At 41.0% G+C, this 18,585-nt stretch overlaps 1 protein-coding gene across 2 annotated transcripts in view; it reads left to right on the top strand.

The window, feature by feature from the left end:
• Positions 1-18,585, top strand: part of VPS13C (vacuolar protein sorting 13 homolog C) — a 109,122-nt gene that overhangs the window by 20,101 nt on the left and 70,436 nt on the right. For both annotated transcript variants that reach the window (XM_063142480.1, XM_063142478.1), the window contains 15 exons: positions 1,993-2,102; positions 4,544-4,603; positions 5,469-5,528; positions 7,141-7,221; positions 10,610-10,667; positions 11,550-11,677; positions 12,163-12,269; positions 12,825-12,996; positions 13,625-13,687; positions 14,412-14,547; positions 15,130-15,224; positions 16,226-16,368; positions 16,753-16,945; positions 17,068-17,182; positions 18,424-18,560. In XM_063142480.1, the coding sequence (XP_062998550.1) occupies positions 1,993-2,102; positions 4,544-4,603; positions 5,469-5,528; positions 7,141-7,221; positions 10,610-10,667; positions 11,550-11,677; positions 12,163-12,269; positions 12,825-12,996; positions 13,625-13,687; positions 14,412-14,547; positions 15,130-15,224; positions 16,226-16,368; positions 16,753-16,945; positions 17,068-17,182; positions 18,424-18,560 (1,658 nt within the window). The remainder of the gene's footprint in view (positions 1-1,992; positions 2,103-4,543; positions 4,604-5,468; positions 5,529-7,140; positions 7,222-10,609; positions 10,668-11,549; positions 11,678-12,162; positions 12,270-12,824; positions 12,997-13,624; positions 13,688-14,411; positions 14,548-15,129; positions 15,225-16,225; positions 16,369-16,752; positions 16,946-17,067; positions 17,183-18,423; positions 18,561-18,585) is intronic.

Genomic DNA, 18,585 nt, shown 5'->3' with positions numbered 1-18,585 from the left:
GGATCAAAACTGAGTTGGTTAATTGTAGTTAAAATACCTCTATGTGGGCGTGAAATCAAAAAGGGGCAGTTTCTGCTCATCTTCAGGTCATGTATATCTTGGTGCCTAAATGTCACTGGTCTTCATTTTGTAGTTTGAAACCCCCAATTGGGGCACACCCTAGCCTAAAGTGGGTTGCACCAGCGGCAGCATCACTAATTTTTTTGGCTTTGGATTTTTTTAAAAAGTGAACAAAACAGTGAGAGATCAGCAAGGATCAGGTTAGGGTTAAGGGCGGGTTGCAAATCTGAAAACGTAGAAGGTTGCTGCCCTGATAACCATTAGCCTATGGCAGGCTATGCTCATGGCACAGAAGAAAGCCTTGTTTGATAGCCTTTGTTTTAGTATTCACCTGAAAACAGCTCAATAGCGTGTTGTCTCCATAGTGATGCATAGCTTCTGCTCAAAGCTTTCTGGCTGTATGCTTTAATTAGGGATATGTGAGGTTTTTACCTTCTGTCTTTAAGAATTTGCTGTTGTTAAGATCATTTCAGTCTTGCCTTGGAATGGTTAGATTTTATTTTAAAACATCTTGACCATTCTGAATCAGCACTCAAGATAGTATATAGACTAAATATTAATAGATGCTTCTGGGGATTCGTTCCTAACACAGGTTTTTGCCTGCAGGTTTGTGTGAAAGATTTCTCGAGTGAAGTTCTTATGCATTAGTCATGCTCACCTGGTACCCTTTTAGGTGCCTGATGAAATCTCCCTTGTTCTTGTGAGCTTTAATGGTATTTCGTTCTTTTTTTGCTTTTGGTCCCTCACCCCAGAAAGTAATATTGATTCTTCTTGGCTGCCCTTAAGCTGATTCAGAAACTGCAGCTAATCCAAAATACAGTGGCTAGGTTACATACCGACTGCGGTGCCTTCCCTGTGCTGCAAGATTTACACTGGCTGCCAGCCTGCTACTGAGCTAAGCTTAAGTTAGCATTAGTATACAAAGCACACAACTCTGGAACAGGTTATCTAAAGAAACATTTCCCTTCACCACCCACCCACTATGATCTTCAGGGGAGGCCCTGCTGTCCGTGTCACAGCCTACGGATTTCCATTTGATGGTGTCACAGAGATAGGGCCTTCTCTGCAGTGGCACCTGTTCTGCGGAATGATCTCCCCTCTGAGGCGTATCAGGCCTTGACACTAGTATATTTTCGGCGTTTACTAAAAACGTACCTGTTTCCTTTCCATTTTAGTGCCACAGTCGTGATATCATTTTGTGTGTATGTAGTTTTTGTTTGTTCGTTTTTGTTCTGTTGTAAACCGCTTTGGGATTTGTTTCAAATGAGAAGCGGTATATAAATATTGCTAATAAATAAATAAATAGTTTAGGGGAACAAGCCAACTTCGTCAGCCACAGGTTCAGACATGATGCTAAGCTGTGTTTAGTGGTAAACCGTAGGTTAGAGTTGTGTCATGAGTATTCAGAAGTCAATGATGTTCAGAATTGCACATGTAAGTGGTACATGAATACTGTCACCAGATGATTATCAGATGATCACTTGACTGCATTGAAGTGCTGTGTGAATAAACCTAATTGAAGGAATACAACCAGTGCTTGAAATCAATAATGTATGAAATTTGATACAGTCTGTCTAAAACAACAGCCTGTTTTGACTACTTCGCCGGACAAGATTCTTGGTTGCGACTGAATGACATTCTACCAATTTCTTCTTTTTTTTTTTGCTTCCAAGAAATAAATGCAAATTGGGTCAATTAGAGAAGATGAAAATTAAAAAGAAATATCTATCTATCTATCTATCTATCTGTCTATCACCTTACAAGAATATCAAAATAAAAGAAACTTACTCTGCTACAATTGTTTGCAAGTGATGAAAATTAAACATTACTCTATTAAATGGTTTTTAATGTCATAACTGGAACCTCAAATGAAATGAATGAACTTCGGAAGTATGGTCTTTGATGGAGACTGACTTGAAAATTATTTTTTAGATAAACCCAAGGAAGAGAAGAAAGATACTTTTTTGGAAAAGCTTGCGACACAAGTGATAAAAAATGTACAAGTCAAAATCACGGGCATCCATATCAAGTATGAGGATGACGTAAGTAGAGTGAATTCCTGATAGTTTTGACAAGCAATAAGAAGCTAATACTACTGGATTCATTTCTAGTATTCATTCTATAAAATACATGATGAAGGTGGTTAACAAAAACCAACCAATATCCTCTGCCCCCCCCCCCCCCCAGGTTAAACAGGTTGATGAGTTCCAGTCAATATTCTGGCAGCTAACATACCCAGATGAATTTTAAACCTAAGAATGTTAAGATGTCCTGATTGTTATTTTAATAACGTATTGGTTTTATATCCTCTTTTAATCAGTTTTATGCATTTGATTTATATTGTATTGTTGTCCTTAATGTTATCCCCGCCATGATCCAAAGGGAGAGGTGGGCAAGAAATAATAATATTTATTTATTTATTTATTTATTTATTTATTTATTACATTTTTATACCACCCAATAGCCGAAGCTCTCTGGGTGGTTCACAAAAAGTAAAACCATAATAAAACAACCAACATGTTAAAAGCACAATTACAAAATACAGTATAAAAAGCACAACCAGGATAAAACCACGCAGCAAAATTGATTAAAATACAGAGTTAGAACAGTAAAATTTAAATTTAAGTTAAAATTAAGTGTTAAAATACTGAGAGAATAAAAACGTCTTCAGCTGGCGATGAAAGGAGTACAGTGTAGGCGCCAGGCGGACCTCCCTGGGGAGCTCATTCCACAACCGGGGTGCCACAGTGGCGAAAGCCCTGCCTCACTTCCTTTGGCAGGGGCTTACGGAGAAGGGCCCCTGAGGATGACCTTAGGGTCCGGGCAGGTACATATGGGAGGAGGCGTTCCTTCAAATAACCTGGCCCCAAACCGTTTAGGGCTTTAAATGTCAATACCAGCACTTTGAATCGGGCCCGGACCTGGACTGGCAGCCAATGAAGTTGTAGAAGGACTGGCATAATGTGAACTCGCCGGCCAGTCCCTGTTAGTAAACGGGCTGCCCTGTTTTGTACCAGCTGAAGCTTCCGGACCGTTTTCAAAGGCAGCCCCACGTATAACGCATTGCAGTAATCCAAACGAGAGGTTATCAGAGCATGGATCACTGTAGCTAGGCTATCTCTGTCCAGATAAGGGCGTATAATAATAATGATGATGATGATAATAATAATTGCCATGCTGGATCAGACTAAGGGTCCATCTAGTCCGGCACTCTGTTCACACAGTGGCCAACCAACTGTTGACTGGGAACCTACAAGCAGGTCATGATTGCAGCAGCACCCTCCCACCCATGTTCCCTAGCAACTGGTCTGCATAGGCTTCTCCTCATTGAAGTTTCCAAACTGTCTTCATAGGGATAAAGTGCATATAATACTTGACCCTGCAAGTGTCTAGGGCCTGATCTTCAATATGGCAATGTCCCCTGGCTCACACTTAAGGTTCCTGGTATCACAAGAATTGGGAACCTGGTGGTGACTACTCTGAAAACTCGCCATGAATTCGGAACTGAAGTTTGCATGTTTCTCCGTGCATAATTACTAGAATTTGCATGAAAGCTCAAATGAACTGTGGCAAATGCCAAGCCACAGCCAGTGAGCATACGCTGCTATTTTTACAGTGCTCTCTGCGTAGCTTCTAGTGGGAGGTGAAAAGTGGGAATACATTAGAATGCTAACAAAAGTCCTAATCTTGTATGTAAGAATGACAGTTTTTCCCTGTAATGAAATATGTATAGAACCAGGGTGGACTTTTAGGAAACTATCCTGGCATACTGGGAAGAGTAACATATTTCAGGTGTTGCTGGAATAATGATGAACTTTGATTTGTTGGAAATCATGAGTAAGGCTTTCAAAAACATTGAAACCAAAAAATAACCACAGGCTTAATAAATCAATAAATATAATGCTGTAGTCTAGTTCCACTTCTAGATATGTGAGTACACTTCAGTCTCATCTCAGATTTTCTTATAGATTTAATATTTAGGTTTGTATTTTGTTTTAATCCTTTGATAAGTGTGTCTTTTAAAGAGGGCTTTAAGAGTTGCTGGGGTAAGACTATACTTTAGTTTCCAGAAAAATCACCATATATCCAGGTGTTAGGAGCAAAAGCAGTATAGCAAGACACTCAAAGAATAAGGCAGTAATCATATATGAATGCTTACCTAAGGGCAAACCCAATTGGGTAAATACGCACAGGATTCTACTATTAGTAGGGAAGAAAGTAAAAAGAATCTCCAAGAACAAAATAGGATTTGCTGAAATGGTTGGCAACTTCTCGATGCAAGATTTACAGAAGCTGATAGCTGCCTCAATATCTGAAGATACATAGATCAGTTCAAACTTCAGCTTGTTTGCAAGCACTTAATTAAAACACCATTCATAGGTCTTTTGTTTTTTTGATACTTGTAAGTACGGCTATCAAAGACTGGAATTGTGTCCATCATATCGTTACACACAGTAACATTTTCTACCTCTGTCTTTTGTAGATCACAGATCCTAGCCGGCCCCTTTCTTTAGGAATGACACTGGGCGAACTTAGCTTACTGGTAAGGCCGATTGATGCCTGGATTAAGCTCTGAAGCAAGGTTTTTGCAAATGGTTATCAATATGTGGTATCTATTTTTTTTAATTTGAAATTATTTTAAGGCTGCCTTTAAGGGCAGAAACCCCCCTCCCTTATAATATGTAGATTGTGTGCTTACGTTCACTTTGAAAGTACTTTCACACGGGAGAGGGTTCCTTTCAGTGGCAGCCCTGCACGCCTTACAGAGCGCCCAAACTACATAATGAGCTCTGGATTCTACCCACAGCGCCAGAGCTTGTTAGTTTCCCACCCACTCCCAAAGACATTTTGGCTTAGTTAATGTAGTTACTCTTTTATTGGAAGATTTTTGTAATTTATATTATTGGGTTAATCTTCAAAAAAAAAATTGGATACTTCAAAGTTGCTGTTGCCACCAAAATGCGGGAAATCAGTTGGGTCATGGCAAGTGACATTTTTAGTCCTGAGTCATTGCCCTTTTCAAGCAGGCAAAATGCTACAGGATGCCAAGTGCGGATTACATTTGCCCGTATTCAGCTGTGGAAAATGCCTGGCATCCAAAAGGGTGTAACAGTGAGAAGGTTTAAAATGTATTTATTTATTTAAAACATTTATATCCTGCCCTATATCATTAAGATCTCAGAGCGGTGTACAATTAAAAGCATACAGTATAAAACAATAAATATGCACAGTTAAAAACAAATTAAACCATGATCCAAGTTAAAACAATATATAATTTAAAAGCAATTAAAACAATGTGCCACTGAGTTTAACCATCAAAAGCGTTGTTAAAAAGCCAGTGTTCTGACATTTGTTCAAACTCCACATAAAAGGCAAATGACTGAATGTTGACTTCTTTCCATTTCCAGACTACTAATGAAAACTGGACTCCTTGCATTTTAAATGAGGCTGCAAAGATCATATACAAGGTACGGTCAGAGTCACTAATGCAAAGTTCAGGAACAAGAGGCTTGATTTTGAGCTTGCAGTCTTTCACTGTAAGAAAGCAGGTGCAACAGAATTCCAGCTTCAGTGGCGAGGACTCAAAGAGCCGTTTTAGTTAAGCCCAAAGGCTTGGGCATGCCTTAATGAGAATTTTGATTCCCTTCCTTTGAACAATATATCCCCTCCCCTTCTCTTCCCCCTCCCCCCAAATATCACAATCTGTTTTCGAAAGCCCCTGCCATTTCAAACACGGTTTTGTCATATAGCATGCACTGCTGTGCAAGAAACACAAGCTCAAAGGTCCCCTTGGACAAGTAAAATAACACACTGCACAGTACTTTTGCATCACAGACAAAGTACTGGCCTTGGCAGATTGCATATGTAAAAGCCACACACCAAAAACTACTGAATTGAGTTGGCTGGATTTTACGTCCTTATGTTTGTAAACATTCTAAATATAAGACAGAAGTGGCTAAGTAATATGAGACACTTTGGACAGATGGTGCATCCAGTCCAGCAGTGTTATCTATCACTTCAAGTACTTGAAGTTTAATACTGTTGGGCATTAATAAGTATTAACGTGCTTTCATCCACTTCAGGGCACATCCTAAAGGTTAGGGCATATGTCCCAAGTACCCCCTTCTGTATCTTTCAAGATTTATAGTCTCCATAGAATTACCTAATCGTTATGTAGAAAGCAAAACAAAAACTGGTTATGCCGGCCAACCGGTTGTGCTGGCCAACTTTGTGCACTGCGTGAAAAAGTGTATTTGTGTTATGTATGCTATGTTTAAATTCTGTTCGGTGCCCTTTTTAATTTTAGTATTGTATTTAAGGCCAAACTTGATGTTATCTTTTTTTTTTAATCCATCCATGGTCTAATAATTTGGACCCTTCTGTAATTAGTGTGTGGTGCAATTTGGCTTAGCGGTAGCTATAGCATGAACTGAAATACAACTAACCACCATCTGTAAAATGCACGCTGGCATTTTAGTGGAACTAGTCTGCCTGAAGGGACCTGGCACTTGATGGAGTAGGTGACCATAGCAGAAGCCTCTGAACGTGTAACAATTCATACAGTCTCCTAATCCTTAAGTCTTACCATGTGGTAAGAGCAAATGCTACTTTGGGACAGAGAAAGTTTGCAGTCTCCATATATCTTTCCATCCTGCTCTTATCTTCATAAGTGTTGATGTAGATTCAGGCTTAGTCATATTTGGAGTAGATAAATGGAAATTAAAAGGACTGAAGTTACTCATGAGTAACATCCGTCCCTTTGCTTTCAATGGGTCTACTTCAAATATGGCAGAAGTCTCAATCCAACCGATTGATTATGCAGAAGCCTTCTATTCCTACTTTCAATGTTACCTTTCTCTCTACTGTCTTCACTTCTGCTATATTCTTTGCAAGGTAGCATAATGCCTACACAGTCCCTAGTGAATGGTTGTCACATTGAATTAATTGTAATTTGCCTTCTACATGAACTCTAGAACGTTAGAGTCCTGGTCTGGATTGCTCCCGAATTTTAAAGGTACAGTGTTCACATTTGGGTGGTGAAATTTTGTAGCAGCTAATGAGCCGTTTCTGTCATTTCAGTTTTTGCGGCTTGATTCCCTCAGTGTCTACTGGAACGTGGATAGTGAAATGTATTATCATGCTTCCCGGGAACAAATATTGGTAATTGAAGCCTTAATATACTTTCTATATAAGCAAAACAAATGTTATTGTCTCATGACTGCCGTGGATGAGATGCCAGTGGTGTAAGATTTGGGAGAAGCCAGCAGGCATTTGTGGAGGTGTTTCCCTTGGAGCCAATATCTGTCTAAAACTAGAGGGTAGAAGCAGAGTATGAAGTATGCCTGCTGCCCCCAGAAAGAGGCGGAGTTAAAAGAGTATTTTAGTGGGAGCCCATATCTCACAACAAATGTTACAGGATTTTCAATAAACAAGCTATTTTTCAAGGGTTAGTTACCCCACAATCTTGGGTGGGTGAGGGGGTTGGACTTGATGGCTTTTTAGGACCCTTCCAACTCTACTATTCTATGATTCTATGATATTAAATATCGACTAAATGTTGATGTCTTTGTGCAGTTAATAAAACACACACACAAACCAACCTGGATGTTCACCTTTAGCCATTAAAAAATATTTTTATGTTTTAGCAAAAAAGAAAAAGAAAAGAAGAGTACGTGCTTCCCCCATGCGCTCCTGTTGAGGTGGCCTTGTTTGTCAAAGCTCCCTATCTCTTAATCAGATTACATTGTAAGGCTAATTCAATAATGTGATTACTTGAAAATAAGCTAACACATTTAATGACCAACAGATGGTTCTTGCTAATATTCAGTGCGCTGTTAAGTCACGTTTCTTGTGATCATAAATGTTAGATTTATAACATAGTTATAACTATAAATGTTAGATAACTTGTAATTATGATGATGTATCACACCTGACTGCAGTCTGAACATTTATTTAGGACCATTTGAAGCTAACATATACTGACTCGGACCACTGGATTACTTTGACCAGTATTGTCTGACTGGCAGCCCTTGAGGACTGTGTGCATTTAAACTTATCAACTGCTTTTCCGCCCTCAAAGCCTCCTGAAAATAGTGCCCAATATGCTGATATTGCAGTCAGACAGTTAAAAAAAGACAAGAAAAACCAAAACATACAAAAGCCGAGTAACATTAAAGCAGCACCACAAAATAATCATATTGCAGCATAGTAGCAAGCAAAGGCAAAACTATTCATATTGATCTTGCCTTGTCAGTAAACAATGGCTTGAGCAAAATGTAGTTTACTGCAATTGGATGCCGTAGCAAACTGGTTTCCTGAGATATGGAAGCTTCTAATCTTCTTCCCTTATGCAAGGAGGGAGTGCCTGATCCTAAGGCTTGCTGTTGCTCATTTCTTCTCTTCCAAACGATGGTTTGGAGGACCAGAGGAACTGAGGATCAGCATAAAGGATAATGAGGACACTAAGCTACAGAGAGCTTAACTGCCAATCAGTTGTCCTTAGCTACACCTCCCGAGACTGCCATTTTCCGGACAGTTTCTCAAATGTTCCCCCAGCCCCAAAAGGTTGCCTGTGCCTACTTTAGTCAATGTCACCAGGTCCTTTTTTCCTAAACAGGACGTTGGGAACTCAGTGGCAAACGTTCTTATCAAGCAGCAAGCAGAACTGTTCATGGTTTATCATTCTGGGTTGTGCTTGCTTTCAATTCCTTAATCAAAAGACTTCTGTCTATGTAATCATTCTAGTGTTCCTAAGTAACAAATGTGTGTGTTTGTTTTAGGAATTGGGTTTTGAATAGGTAATATCCTCATTTCCAAGAACATTTTAACAACAGGGTTATGAGACAGGAATTAAACTGCAATACAAATAACATGATGCAAATAACCTCTCCCTTTTATTACATTATAACAAGCAACGGGGCATCCAGAAATTTATGATCCTGGTCGGAAGAATACTTTGCCGTAATATTGTGTCGTTCTTTTCCACTAAGGAAGCACGTCGGTCACTTTATTTTTTTGGTACTGCAGTATCAAACTTGAAATCTGTTTCCTTGTACAGGATTGAAAGTGGGGAAAACCCTGAGATATTTAGATTGATTCATTATTTCTGTGCTGCAAGTTCAGTTTTAAATGTGTTTACTTGCAACAAAGGCCATGTTTCAACTCTCTTTCTATCATGCTTTTTTAAATGAAACATGGCCTGGTTTGCATATAATGCTGATTCATGGTTTATTTAACCTATGGCTTGTTGCCTAGCCAGGGTTTGTTTGGCATGCGATCGAACTAGCTGTGGCTTGTTTTCCCAATCTTTGGGTTGTTTGTTTCCCACCTCCTTCGCCCACTCCCTCTTTGTTCCCCCAATGTCTTTGTGCTGCTGTAGGACTGGCATGTAGAGCAACTGGTGTATTTTGATTGCTCTTGCCCACCTCCTCTGTAGCCTGGCAAAACAATCCATGTGTCAGGTCCTGTCCTACAATACCAGCTGGCGGCCACAGTGCACCTTGCCAGCCGCTGAGTAGTTGCAGGATCCAGGCTTATATCATCCAGCACTCCCAGATGGGCTGATGCAGACGAGCTGGGAGCAGCCAGGAAAGGGCTATATAAGAACGGCATTTCCCCTCCAGCCTTTGCCACAGCAACACGGTCTCCTGTGCCTGCTGTAGCCCGTTCCTGGCTTCCTGTGACTCCAGACCTTGCCTTGCCGGACCTTCTGCTTCGCCTGACCACGCCTCTGGCCCTGCTTGAACCCTGTTGCTCCTGGACTCTGAACCCTGCTCGTCTCCAGACCATGCCTTTTGTCTCCAGCCCTGCTTGGACTCTGTTTTGCCTTCGGACTCTGAACCCTGCTTGCTTCTGGACCTTGCCCTTTGCCTCTGGCCCTGGCTGGAGTCTATTGCCGGTTCCACCGCCATCCATCCCGGCCCCGGCATTCCTGCGCTGAGGCCTTGCCGCCCACGCCCCGGACCCTGACACTATGAATAGCCCATATTTCTGGGTTTGGACGTAATGACCATCCATGGCTTAAATACCCCAGAGTTCACGACCCAATAACAAATCATGGGTTCTCTTTCTGGGTTTGGTAGCACAGCCACATTCATGCTTTACAACAGCACGTTCGGTTTATCTCCCTTGCTTTCGCTTGTGATTTAGACTGAGAGCCTACATGTAGCAATGGTGTCTACTTCGTTTAATGTACCGCACCTACACGCACCTAGGTGTGTGTTAATACCTAGATTAGTTAGGATATAATTGTTCTCAAGTTGGATTCATCAGGATTATTTTCTTATGATACTATGATAACACACAGGAATGGTCTTTAGACCTGCATGTTTGTATTGAAGGCTACGTATGGAAGTGTAATTCTGAAGCTGTAGTATATGCTTGTGTCTTGGAGAAAAAGCTATGTAACAGCTTCTAGAATAGTTCCAAGCTATAGACATGCACTGTAACTTATTTAAAAGTAAGAACTGAGCTTCACCAAAATGATCCCCAATATATACTTGTAATATGGCTGAGATTATTTATCAATGCATTTTTTTGCCATTTATAGGAGCGGTTGAAGAAAGGAGTCCCTTCTATCAGCCAAGAGCTTCCAAATGATCAGTATAGTAAGTGCACATAATTGGAGTGCGTGGATACTTTAAGGTGGATTCCTGCATTCAGCAGGGAGTTGGACTCAATGGTCTTGTAGGCCCCTTCCAACTCTACTATTCTACGATTCTATGCCCATGTGTTGTCTCTGTGGGTGGTGTGGACTAGCCCACAGATGGGGTGGGTGTCTGGGTGGACAGATTGGCTAGAGAGCAACTCAGCTGCAACGGTACTAATACTTGCATGCTGTGTTGTAATGATACTTCTTGTTTGTAATGTTTCTTCAAAGGTTCATGAGAATGTGGGTTGATTAACCCATGATTCATCCTAGTGCATGCCACTGCCATTTTGAATATAGAGCCTCTGATTGGACAGATCAGAGGTTATTTGGTGACACTGGATTAATCGTTGGGTTAAACAACCCACTGTTAACCTATAGTTCGTATTCATTTTTAGATTAATTTTGGGTTGTTTAATCCATGATTAACCCATAGTATCCGGGTTCAATTATCATGAAATAACTTCAAATCAAACTGATTGGAGATTGCATATTCAAAATGTCCCTGGCAAATCTGGAGTTAATTAACCCTTGATTTGCTGCCATTACATGTGAGCCAGGTTGTAATGACAACCTATGGTTTAAAGAATCAGAGTTCCCAAACCAACAACAAACCATGGGTTTACTTTTTGGGTTGCCCATGGTTAACAACCCCTGGTTTGTTAGCACAACTGGGTTCGCACATCATGGCAATCTAGAGTTCAACCACCAATGGGTTAGCATTATTGCGGGCCTGGTCAATAAGTATGCTTATGTGTAGAACATTTTAAATTTGAGCTCTAGACTTCAACAATGACTTTATCCAGCTAGTTGTAAACCTGGGACTTATTTTTCTTTTAAGTATTTAAGCCAGTATCGGCCTCTGCAAAGCTCTACATTAACCCTCATGCGGAGATAGAACTTCAGACGCCCAAGATTGATTGGAGCATGGAAGTCCAGAGCATTGCTGTTGAACTGACTAAGCCACAGGTAGGATGTCTTGATGCTCTTTGATCTCATTTTAGGCTTCTGCCATTGACTTTAGTTGCCTGCTTTGGGCTAGTTCTTTGCTCATGTTGTAAATTCTGCATGCTGTGCTGGAAGAATATGTAGGAGGACAAGTCCCTGAGAAGGCTACACGATTAACACATTCCGTTCTGTTGTTGTTGTTATTATTTTGGGAAGGTACTATTTTCTTGGGCATTTTGACATAAGGAATGTATTTAAGAATCGTCCTATTTTGGTCAAGGCTAATTAGTTCTATGTTTCAAAGAATGTTTAACGTGCTTAGTAGACTGTTTGAATTGAATTTGTATAGAAAGGGACAGTTGCATGGCTACTATCAGTGGCAGAATGTTAAACGGAATAGACCTTTTCTCTGATCTTAGCAGGGCAATGTTTACTTTCTTAGTTAATGCTTCAAATACTGTGATTATTGGGTGGTTAAATTATCTTGTCCTGCTTTATTTGTTCAGTACCTTAGTATGATTGACCTTCTGGAGTCCATAGACTACATGGTTCGAAATGTCCCATACAGAAAGTACAGACCGGAAGTACCGCTACATAAGAATGCCAAACTATGGTAAGCTGGTAACCTTTTTTGCATTATTTTAAATCTGATAATAGTATTGCTTTAGTACTGCAAATTAGCTGTCTTCAGTTATGGGGGAGTATTAGTTGACAACATATCCAAGATATTGTTCATGTGGATGGTAAACAGAGATCCTGTATTCACTGTGGCTGGGTTCACACACGGCTAAGCCATTATATGGATTGTTGAACTCTGTGTTGTCATGTAAACTCACCTGCAATAACAAACCATGGCTTGTTTAACCATGAACAACTCAGAAAGAGAACTCATGGTTTTTTGTTGGGTTGTGAACTCTGGATTCTTTAAACCATGGGTTGTTACATTGGAGCCCAGAACTGTGGGTTTTTCATGGATTGTTTCAACAGGCCTCAGAGGTGGTGGACAAGAGTGGAAAAAACATTGGAATTTAAAACCACTTCCTCATCTACTACAACCTTTTGCCCATCCTTGTGTTAGATTATTATTCCAGGTACAAACAGTTTCTCAGTTATTTCTCCCTTGCTCTAAATAAAGTAAGAAAAAGATAATCTTGTTTCTTTCTTGCAGGTGGAAATACGCAGGAGACAGTATTCTTGAGGTTCATATCAGACGATACACTAACATGTGGTCATGGAGGAACGTAAAACATCATAGGCAGCTTCTAAAAAGTTACAAAAATATTTATAAAAGTAAGCTGACACAGACCAAAGTATCAGAAGAAACTCAGAAACAAATGAAGGTACTTGGTGTGATTCTAGAACGAGTGTGTGTTTTAAGTAGAATTTGAAAATTGGTCTTCTCTGTAACATGTTGCCAGGAATGGGGAAAAGAATAATCAATTCCATAAATAGCATAATACGGGATTTTCAGTCCTGTTCCCTTACTGGAATACAATTCTTAATGAAGATGCAAGAAGGTTGTCTTGTGAAAACATTTTGTAGGGATGTTTTCTAGTGCACACCAAGACAAAGACAGCTGACTTACTCGTTGCAATGAATCTGAGTAAACTATCATGTAATTTTGTTGACGTATAAATGCAAACCGTAAAATGAAAATGTAGTCCTAGGCCATGTGTTTAGCAGGAGAGCATAGGCACTATGACAAAAGGAAACTCTTAGTATTGTGAAACACCCTCATATAGTCCCTAAACACTATGCATGGCCTTGAGTAAGAATTGCAAAGGCTGTTTACTATGAAGCAGTAAGAACCTGGCTCAATAGGATCAAACTGGTTGATGCGACGTCCAATGCAGGTGACCTCTTTTGAAGGAGGGTGACTGACACTAATAAACACCAACAGATTTGTTTTACTGTAATAAGGCAATTTGGAATCTATGTTAAAGTAGCTTTTATGCATTTGCTCCACAGGACTTAGAAAGAGATCTCGATGTTTTCAATATTGTTTTAGCGAGACAACAAGCGCAAACTGAGGTATGTTCTATTTTTTTCCACGTTCATTTCCTAAACATGGCGCTATAAAATGTTGAAATGCTTTGGACTTCTAAAAGTTAAGCAACTGTTCTGCATAATTCTTGAGGTTTTTTTATTTGCATATTTGTTTTAGAGAAGTCCTTTCAGTATGAATGTTTCCAGGGCAGCGTGCCCCGCCAGCAAAATCAACATCTAAAAACAACAAATACGTATATTATAATAACTCTGGTTTAGACAGGTTTTGAGTTCTTTGCAAATAACTTAGCTTGGAGGATAGTTTCTTTTTATTATTAATTAATATGCTTATTTATAGGCCGCCTTTCGGGGCATAGCCCTCATTAAGGGCTTCATTTAATAAGAAAACAACACAGTTTTCCAAATTTCCAATGACATTTTTATTTATAGGTTTTAATTGTATATGTTTTAATTTTGTAAAGCTGCCTTGATGGCCAGCATTGGGTAAAAGCTGGGATACAGATGATGATGGTGGTGGGCCATTTTCTTGTTTCTTAGAGTAGGCTTCCAGGGTGGGCATCTTCTTATAGAGAGAGATTGGTATCAAGAACGCACCAGTGCACATGTTAACAAATGATGTTCATGCGCGCAGAATGTGCGGGGGTGGAGGAGAATCCATGGTGGATTCTTATACCTCTGTGATCATCTGAAGATCTTCCATATCCCCAATAACCCTTTGTGTGTATTTTTCTAACTTTCTGGCTTTTAGGTTATAAGGTCAGGAGAGAAGCTGTTGAGAAAAAAGTCTGCAGATGGTGAGAAAAAAGGTGGAGGATGGTTTAGTGGACTGTGGGGTAAGAAGGAATCTAAGAAAAAAGATGAAGAAGAATTGTCTGTTCCTGAAAGTAAGTTTGACTCTAAAAGTAACTGGAACAGTAGCTGCCTGGAAAACTTTTGTATCCGGGATTCTATGGCTAGCACACATTTTTGCATGCATGAGTTACAGTGGCTATTACATTTCCCTTAAATTTGAGGTCTTCATTATGACATAATTTCAGTGATAAATATTATCAAGGTTCACCACTAATAAATTGGAAAAGAGAAGTCCACTGTTTGTATCATTCTGTGAAATAATTGACTGTTTCTATTGAATTTAAGTAGGATCTCTTTCTCAAAGACTGTGGATGAGTTCGGATGGTTGGGGGAAGGGAAGCAATTGTCATGCCCGCCAATTGCATTATTCCCCGTGCTGCAGTGCAGGTTGGCACATCATCCAAAGCGGGTGTGCAGCATGGTAGATATATGCATGTCATACCCAACCTACAACCTGTGCTGCAGCTCAGGGGAATAATGCAAATGGCGGCCATGATGGTTGCTTCCCTTGCCCCGATCGTCCGAACCTAGTCTGCGAGTGATGCAAAAATATTGTAAAGTATACAGGAACCTGATATAAATGCTAACGACAATATCTTCAACCATTTGTTCAGCTATCGATGACCTCATGACACCGGAAGAGAAAGCAAAGCTTTTCACTGCCATTGGTTATAGTGACAGTTCTCACAACCTTACGTTACCCAAAAAGGTATTTGCATCTTTTAGTAAAAATGTGTCAATGTATGACCCAGTTTACATGTCCTGGCTGTAAATTGTGGGTTATTTTACCCAAGATTGATGGGGATGCACACTGCCTGCAAACCACTTCTGGTTTCTGTAAACAACCTCTGATTGGAGCTTGTGAGCATGATGTGCAAATCTAGAATTAGGGGCTAAACATCCCAGTGGTTAACCCATGGTTTCTTGTAGGGTAAACCTTTGGGTTGTTTAGCCCCTAAACAACTCATAGGACTGGGTTTACTTGTCACACTGACAACCTCCGATCATGCCAATGGGAGGTTGTTTACAGAAAATGGAAGCGGCTTGTGCACACTGCATATCCCTGCAAATCGTGGGTTAATTAATCTACAATTTGTCACCAAATGCCGCTGTGATGTGCAATCACACATGCATGTGAGGCAGTTATTTTCTCCTTTCTTTTAAAGATTTTCCACATTGGATGAAAATTGACACTCCACACTCCTAGGATTGCTAGATAAATTTACTGCACCTTCGCCAGCTCTTAAAGTAGTTTGTAGCCTACATATAACTTCTCCCTGTCCTGGGCAGTACCAGCACATGTAGGATGAAGCCATTAAATTTATATACCTTGATTTTGTAGTGCACAGGTAGCATGGCTCACATCTCTCTGCATTGGGTGCTATGCTTACAGGCCCCTCTGCAAATGTAAAATCTATGGCAGGTGAAGGCACCTTGACAGGGGCAGGCTGGGGCTATCCTGACCCCCTCCCCCACCTGTGTGTTGGGAAGATTGGCATAGGTACATAGTCATAAAGTCTTGCTACACCTTCGTTTGTCCAGCCATTGGAGAATTTTTGGAGTAATTTATATAAAAGCTTCCTTCTAATACCTGTGCAGCCTTAATGTTTTACATTAATACACATATGCTATATTACACAGCCATGAGTGAGTATTGTTTGCAGTACGATACGGGGCTAACTTCCTTCAATGCTTTTATCTCCTGTGTAGTACGTTGCCCATGTGCTGTCCCTGAAACTGTTAAGCACTTCATTTACAATTAAAGAAGACAAAAATGTTCCAGACACACTTAAAATCCAGATAATTGACCTAAGCACTAAAATATCACAGCGACCAGGAGCACAAGCCCTTAAGTAAGTGTCTAACATGGTGATCCATTTGTCTGGGGGCACATGGTAAAAGCTCATCCAGCCCTTATTTCATGATGCTTCATGGTTACTTTCTTTCCTCAAAAATAACGACAGCAACTAGTGATTTCTTGGACACTTTTTACAAGCAATGTAAAGCTTTTTCAGGTCGGGGATCTTTCATTAAAATGGGGGCGCAAGGGGGAGAGTGTCAAACCATGTGTAACGACTTGTCAGGATGAATGAACATACCCCATGGATGCTACTCTGAGCAATTTGGGGAAATTCTTTGTCTTGCTATTCCTTGCAATTAATGGCCCAAGTAAGGGCAATTGAATTATATCTACATGTTGAGTTTCTACTTTCAGCTTTTCAACTGTTAACTTACAGGGTAGAAGCAAAGCTTGAGCATTGGTACGTAACGGGTCTGAGACAACAGAACGTTGTACCTTCTCTCGTGGCTTCGATTGGGAATGCCAAATCATCTCTGCTTCAGATAGAATACGAGACCAACCCGGAGGACAGCACAGCTGATCAGAGATTCTTCGTTCAATCACAGCCCGTGGAAATTATATATGATGCAGTGAGTTGTGTTCAGTACGAAATGGTTATCGGTGTTGCTTTCCATTGATCTCCCATGTTTTCGATTCATCTATTTGTAGTTCCCTGAATAAAATTGCATATAAACAAATCTTCCCTTTTCAGAAAACGATAAACGCAATGGTGGAATTCTTCCAGACAAACAGGGGCATGGACCTGGAACGCTTAACCACAGCCACTCTGTCGAAGCTAGAAGAAATTAAAGAGAGGACTGCTACAGGTACCTTTTTGGAGCCCCTGTTCTCTGCATGGAAAGTGGCAACTGTCCAGAAGACAGACGGGCCTTTTGGATCCTTTATAGCAATTAACCTTAAGAGTCTTGCTACTTCCCAAGAACATGCCACTTTCCACGGTGGGCTGGCATTTGTCGTCTTTGCACGACTGCCCTTCTTTTTCATTGAAGGCACATTTTCCTTTGCTTCAAAAACTGTGCTGACCCAAGGCAGACCTTTTCAGGCAAACATTCCTTTGTGATATTTCAAATCTATTCCTGTGCCAATGTTAGCTGGGGCTGGAGCTGTTGCATGATAATTGCATCATAAATGGCCTGCCTTCTTCTGCCATAGATTTCTAGTGTGTTTTTGCAGGTTCATTTTGTGTGAGAGGAGTTACCCCTGGACTTAATCCTGGGCCCATTGGCTCTTTGTGGTGTAAAGCTGGGGAGAGCAACCTCCGACCCACGGGCCTAATCTGGCTTGCGGGGCTGCCCAAACTGTCCCGTGGAGAGTTGTACCACTCCCTGAGCGCCCCCCCCCAAGCCCCAACCCTTGACCTTGGGAGAGGAATCCCTACGTTATCTCTGAAGACAAGGGGATTTCTCCCATGTATCTCCAGTGGGAGGGCAAGCCACGCAAAGGGAATCCCTTTGTTTTCTCTGATCAGCGATTGTAGATAACAAGGGTCCCCTGCACTTGGCTGAGGCTTGCAGGACCAGGTCCTACAAACCCTGGCTGAGTCCCTTCCCATGCCACTTGTGCACCCATTGGGACGTGAGTGGTTCAGGAAAGGGGCGACTAAGTCAGCACGGCCAGCTGAGTCCCGTTCTGCGCTGCTCACACCCTGATTGTAATGCAAGCAGCGCGGGAAAGCCAAGACTTAGCCAGTGCTTCTGGGCACTGGCTCCTTCAAGTGCTGGCTGAGTCACTTCCTCCATGCAGAGAGAGGAATGGAGCTCTGTGTTTCTCTCTGAAAGAAGGTGTGTGGGGGGGAAGTAGTCGGGTGGGGCGTGATTATGGGATGGGATGGGCAGGCCTTTGGGGCAAGGGCCTGCCTTCATGCCATCATCTAGTGTCCCATCTTGGTCTGGCGGGCGACAGTCTGACCCACGGACCAACATAGGTTTCCTGCCCATGGTGTAAAGAATATTCTGCTCAAGTTGTAGAAAAAACAGTGTTGGCACCTAGCCTGGTCATAAAATGGATAGGAGGAAAAACCTGATCTTCACTTTGCTTTCTGTTTTAGGTCTTACGCATATTATTGAAACTCGAAAAGTCCTTGACTTGAGGATTAATCTGAAACCTTCCTATCTTCTGGTTCCACAGACAGGCTTCCACTATGAAAAGTCTAACCTTCTCATTTTGGATTTTGGTACTTTTCAGGTATATCATCCTTATGTTTTGAAGG

Source organism: Elgaria multicarinata, chromosome 16 (assembly GCF_023053635.1).
Source record: "Elgaria multicarinata webbii isolate HBS135686 ecotype San Diego chromosome 16, rElgMul1.1.pri, whole genome shotgun sequence".
Lineage (NCBI taxonomy): Eukaryota > Metazoa > Chordata > Lepidosauria > Squamata > Anguidae > Elgaria > Elgaria multicarinata.
This window is presented reverse-complemented; position numbering and strand designations above follow the sequence as displayed.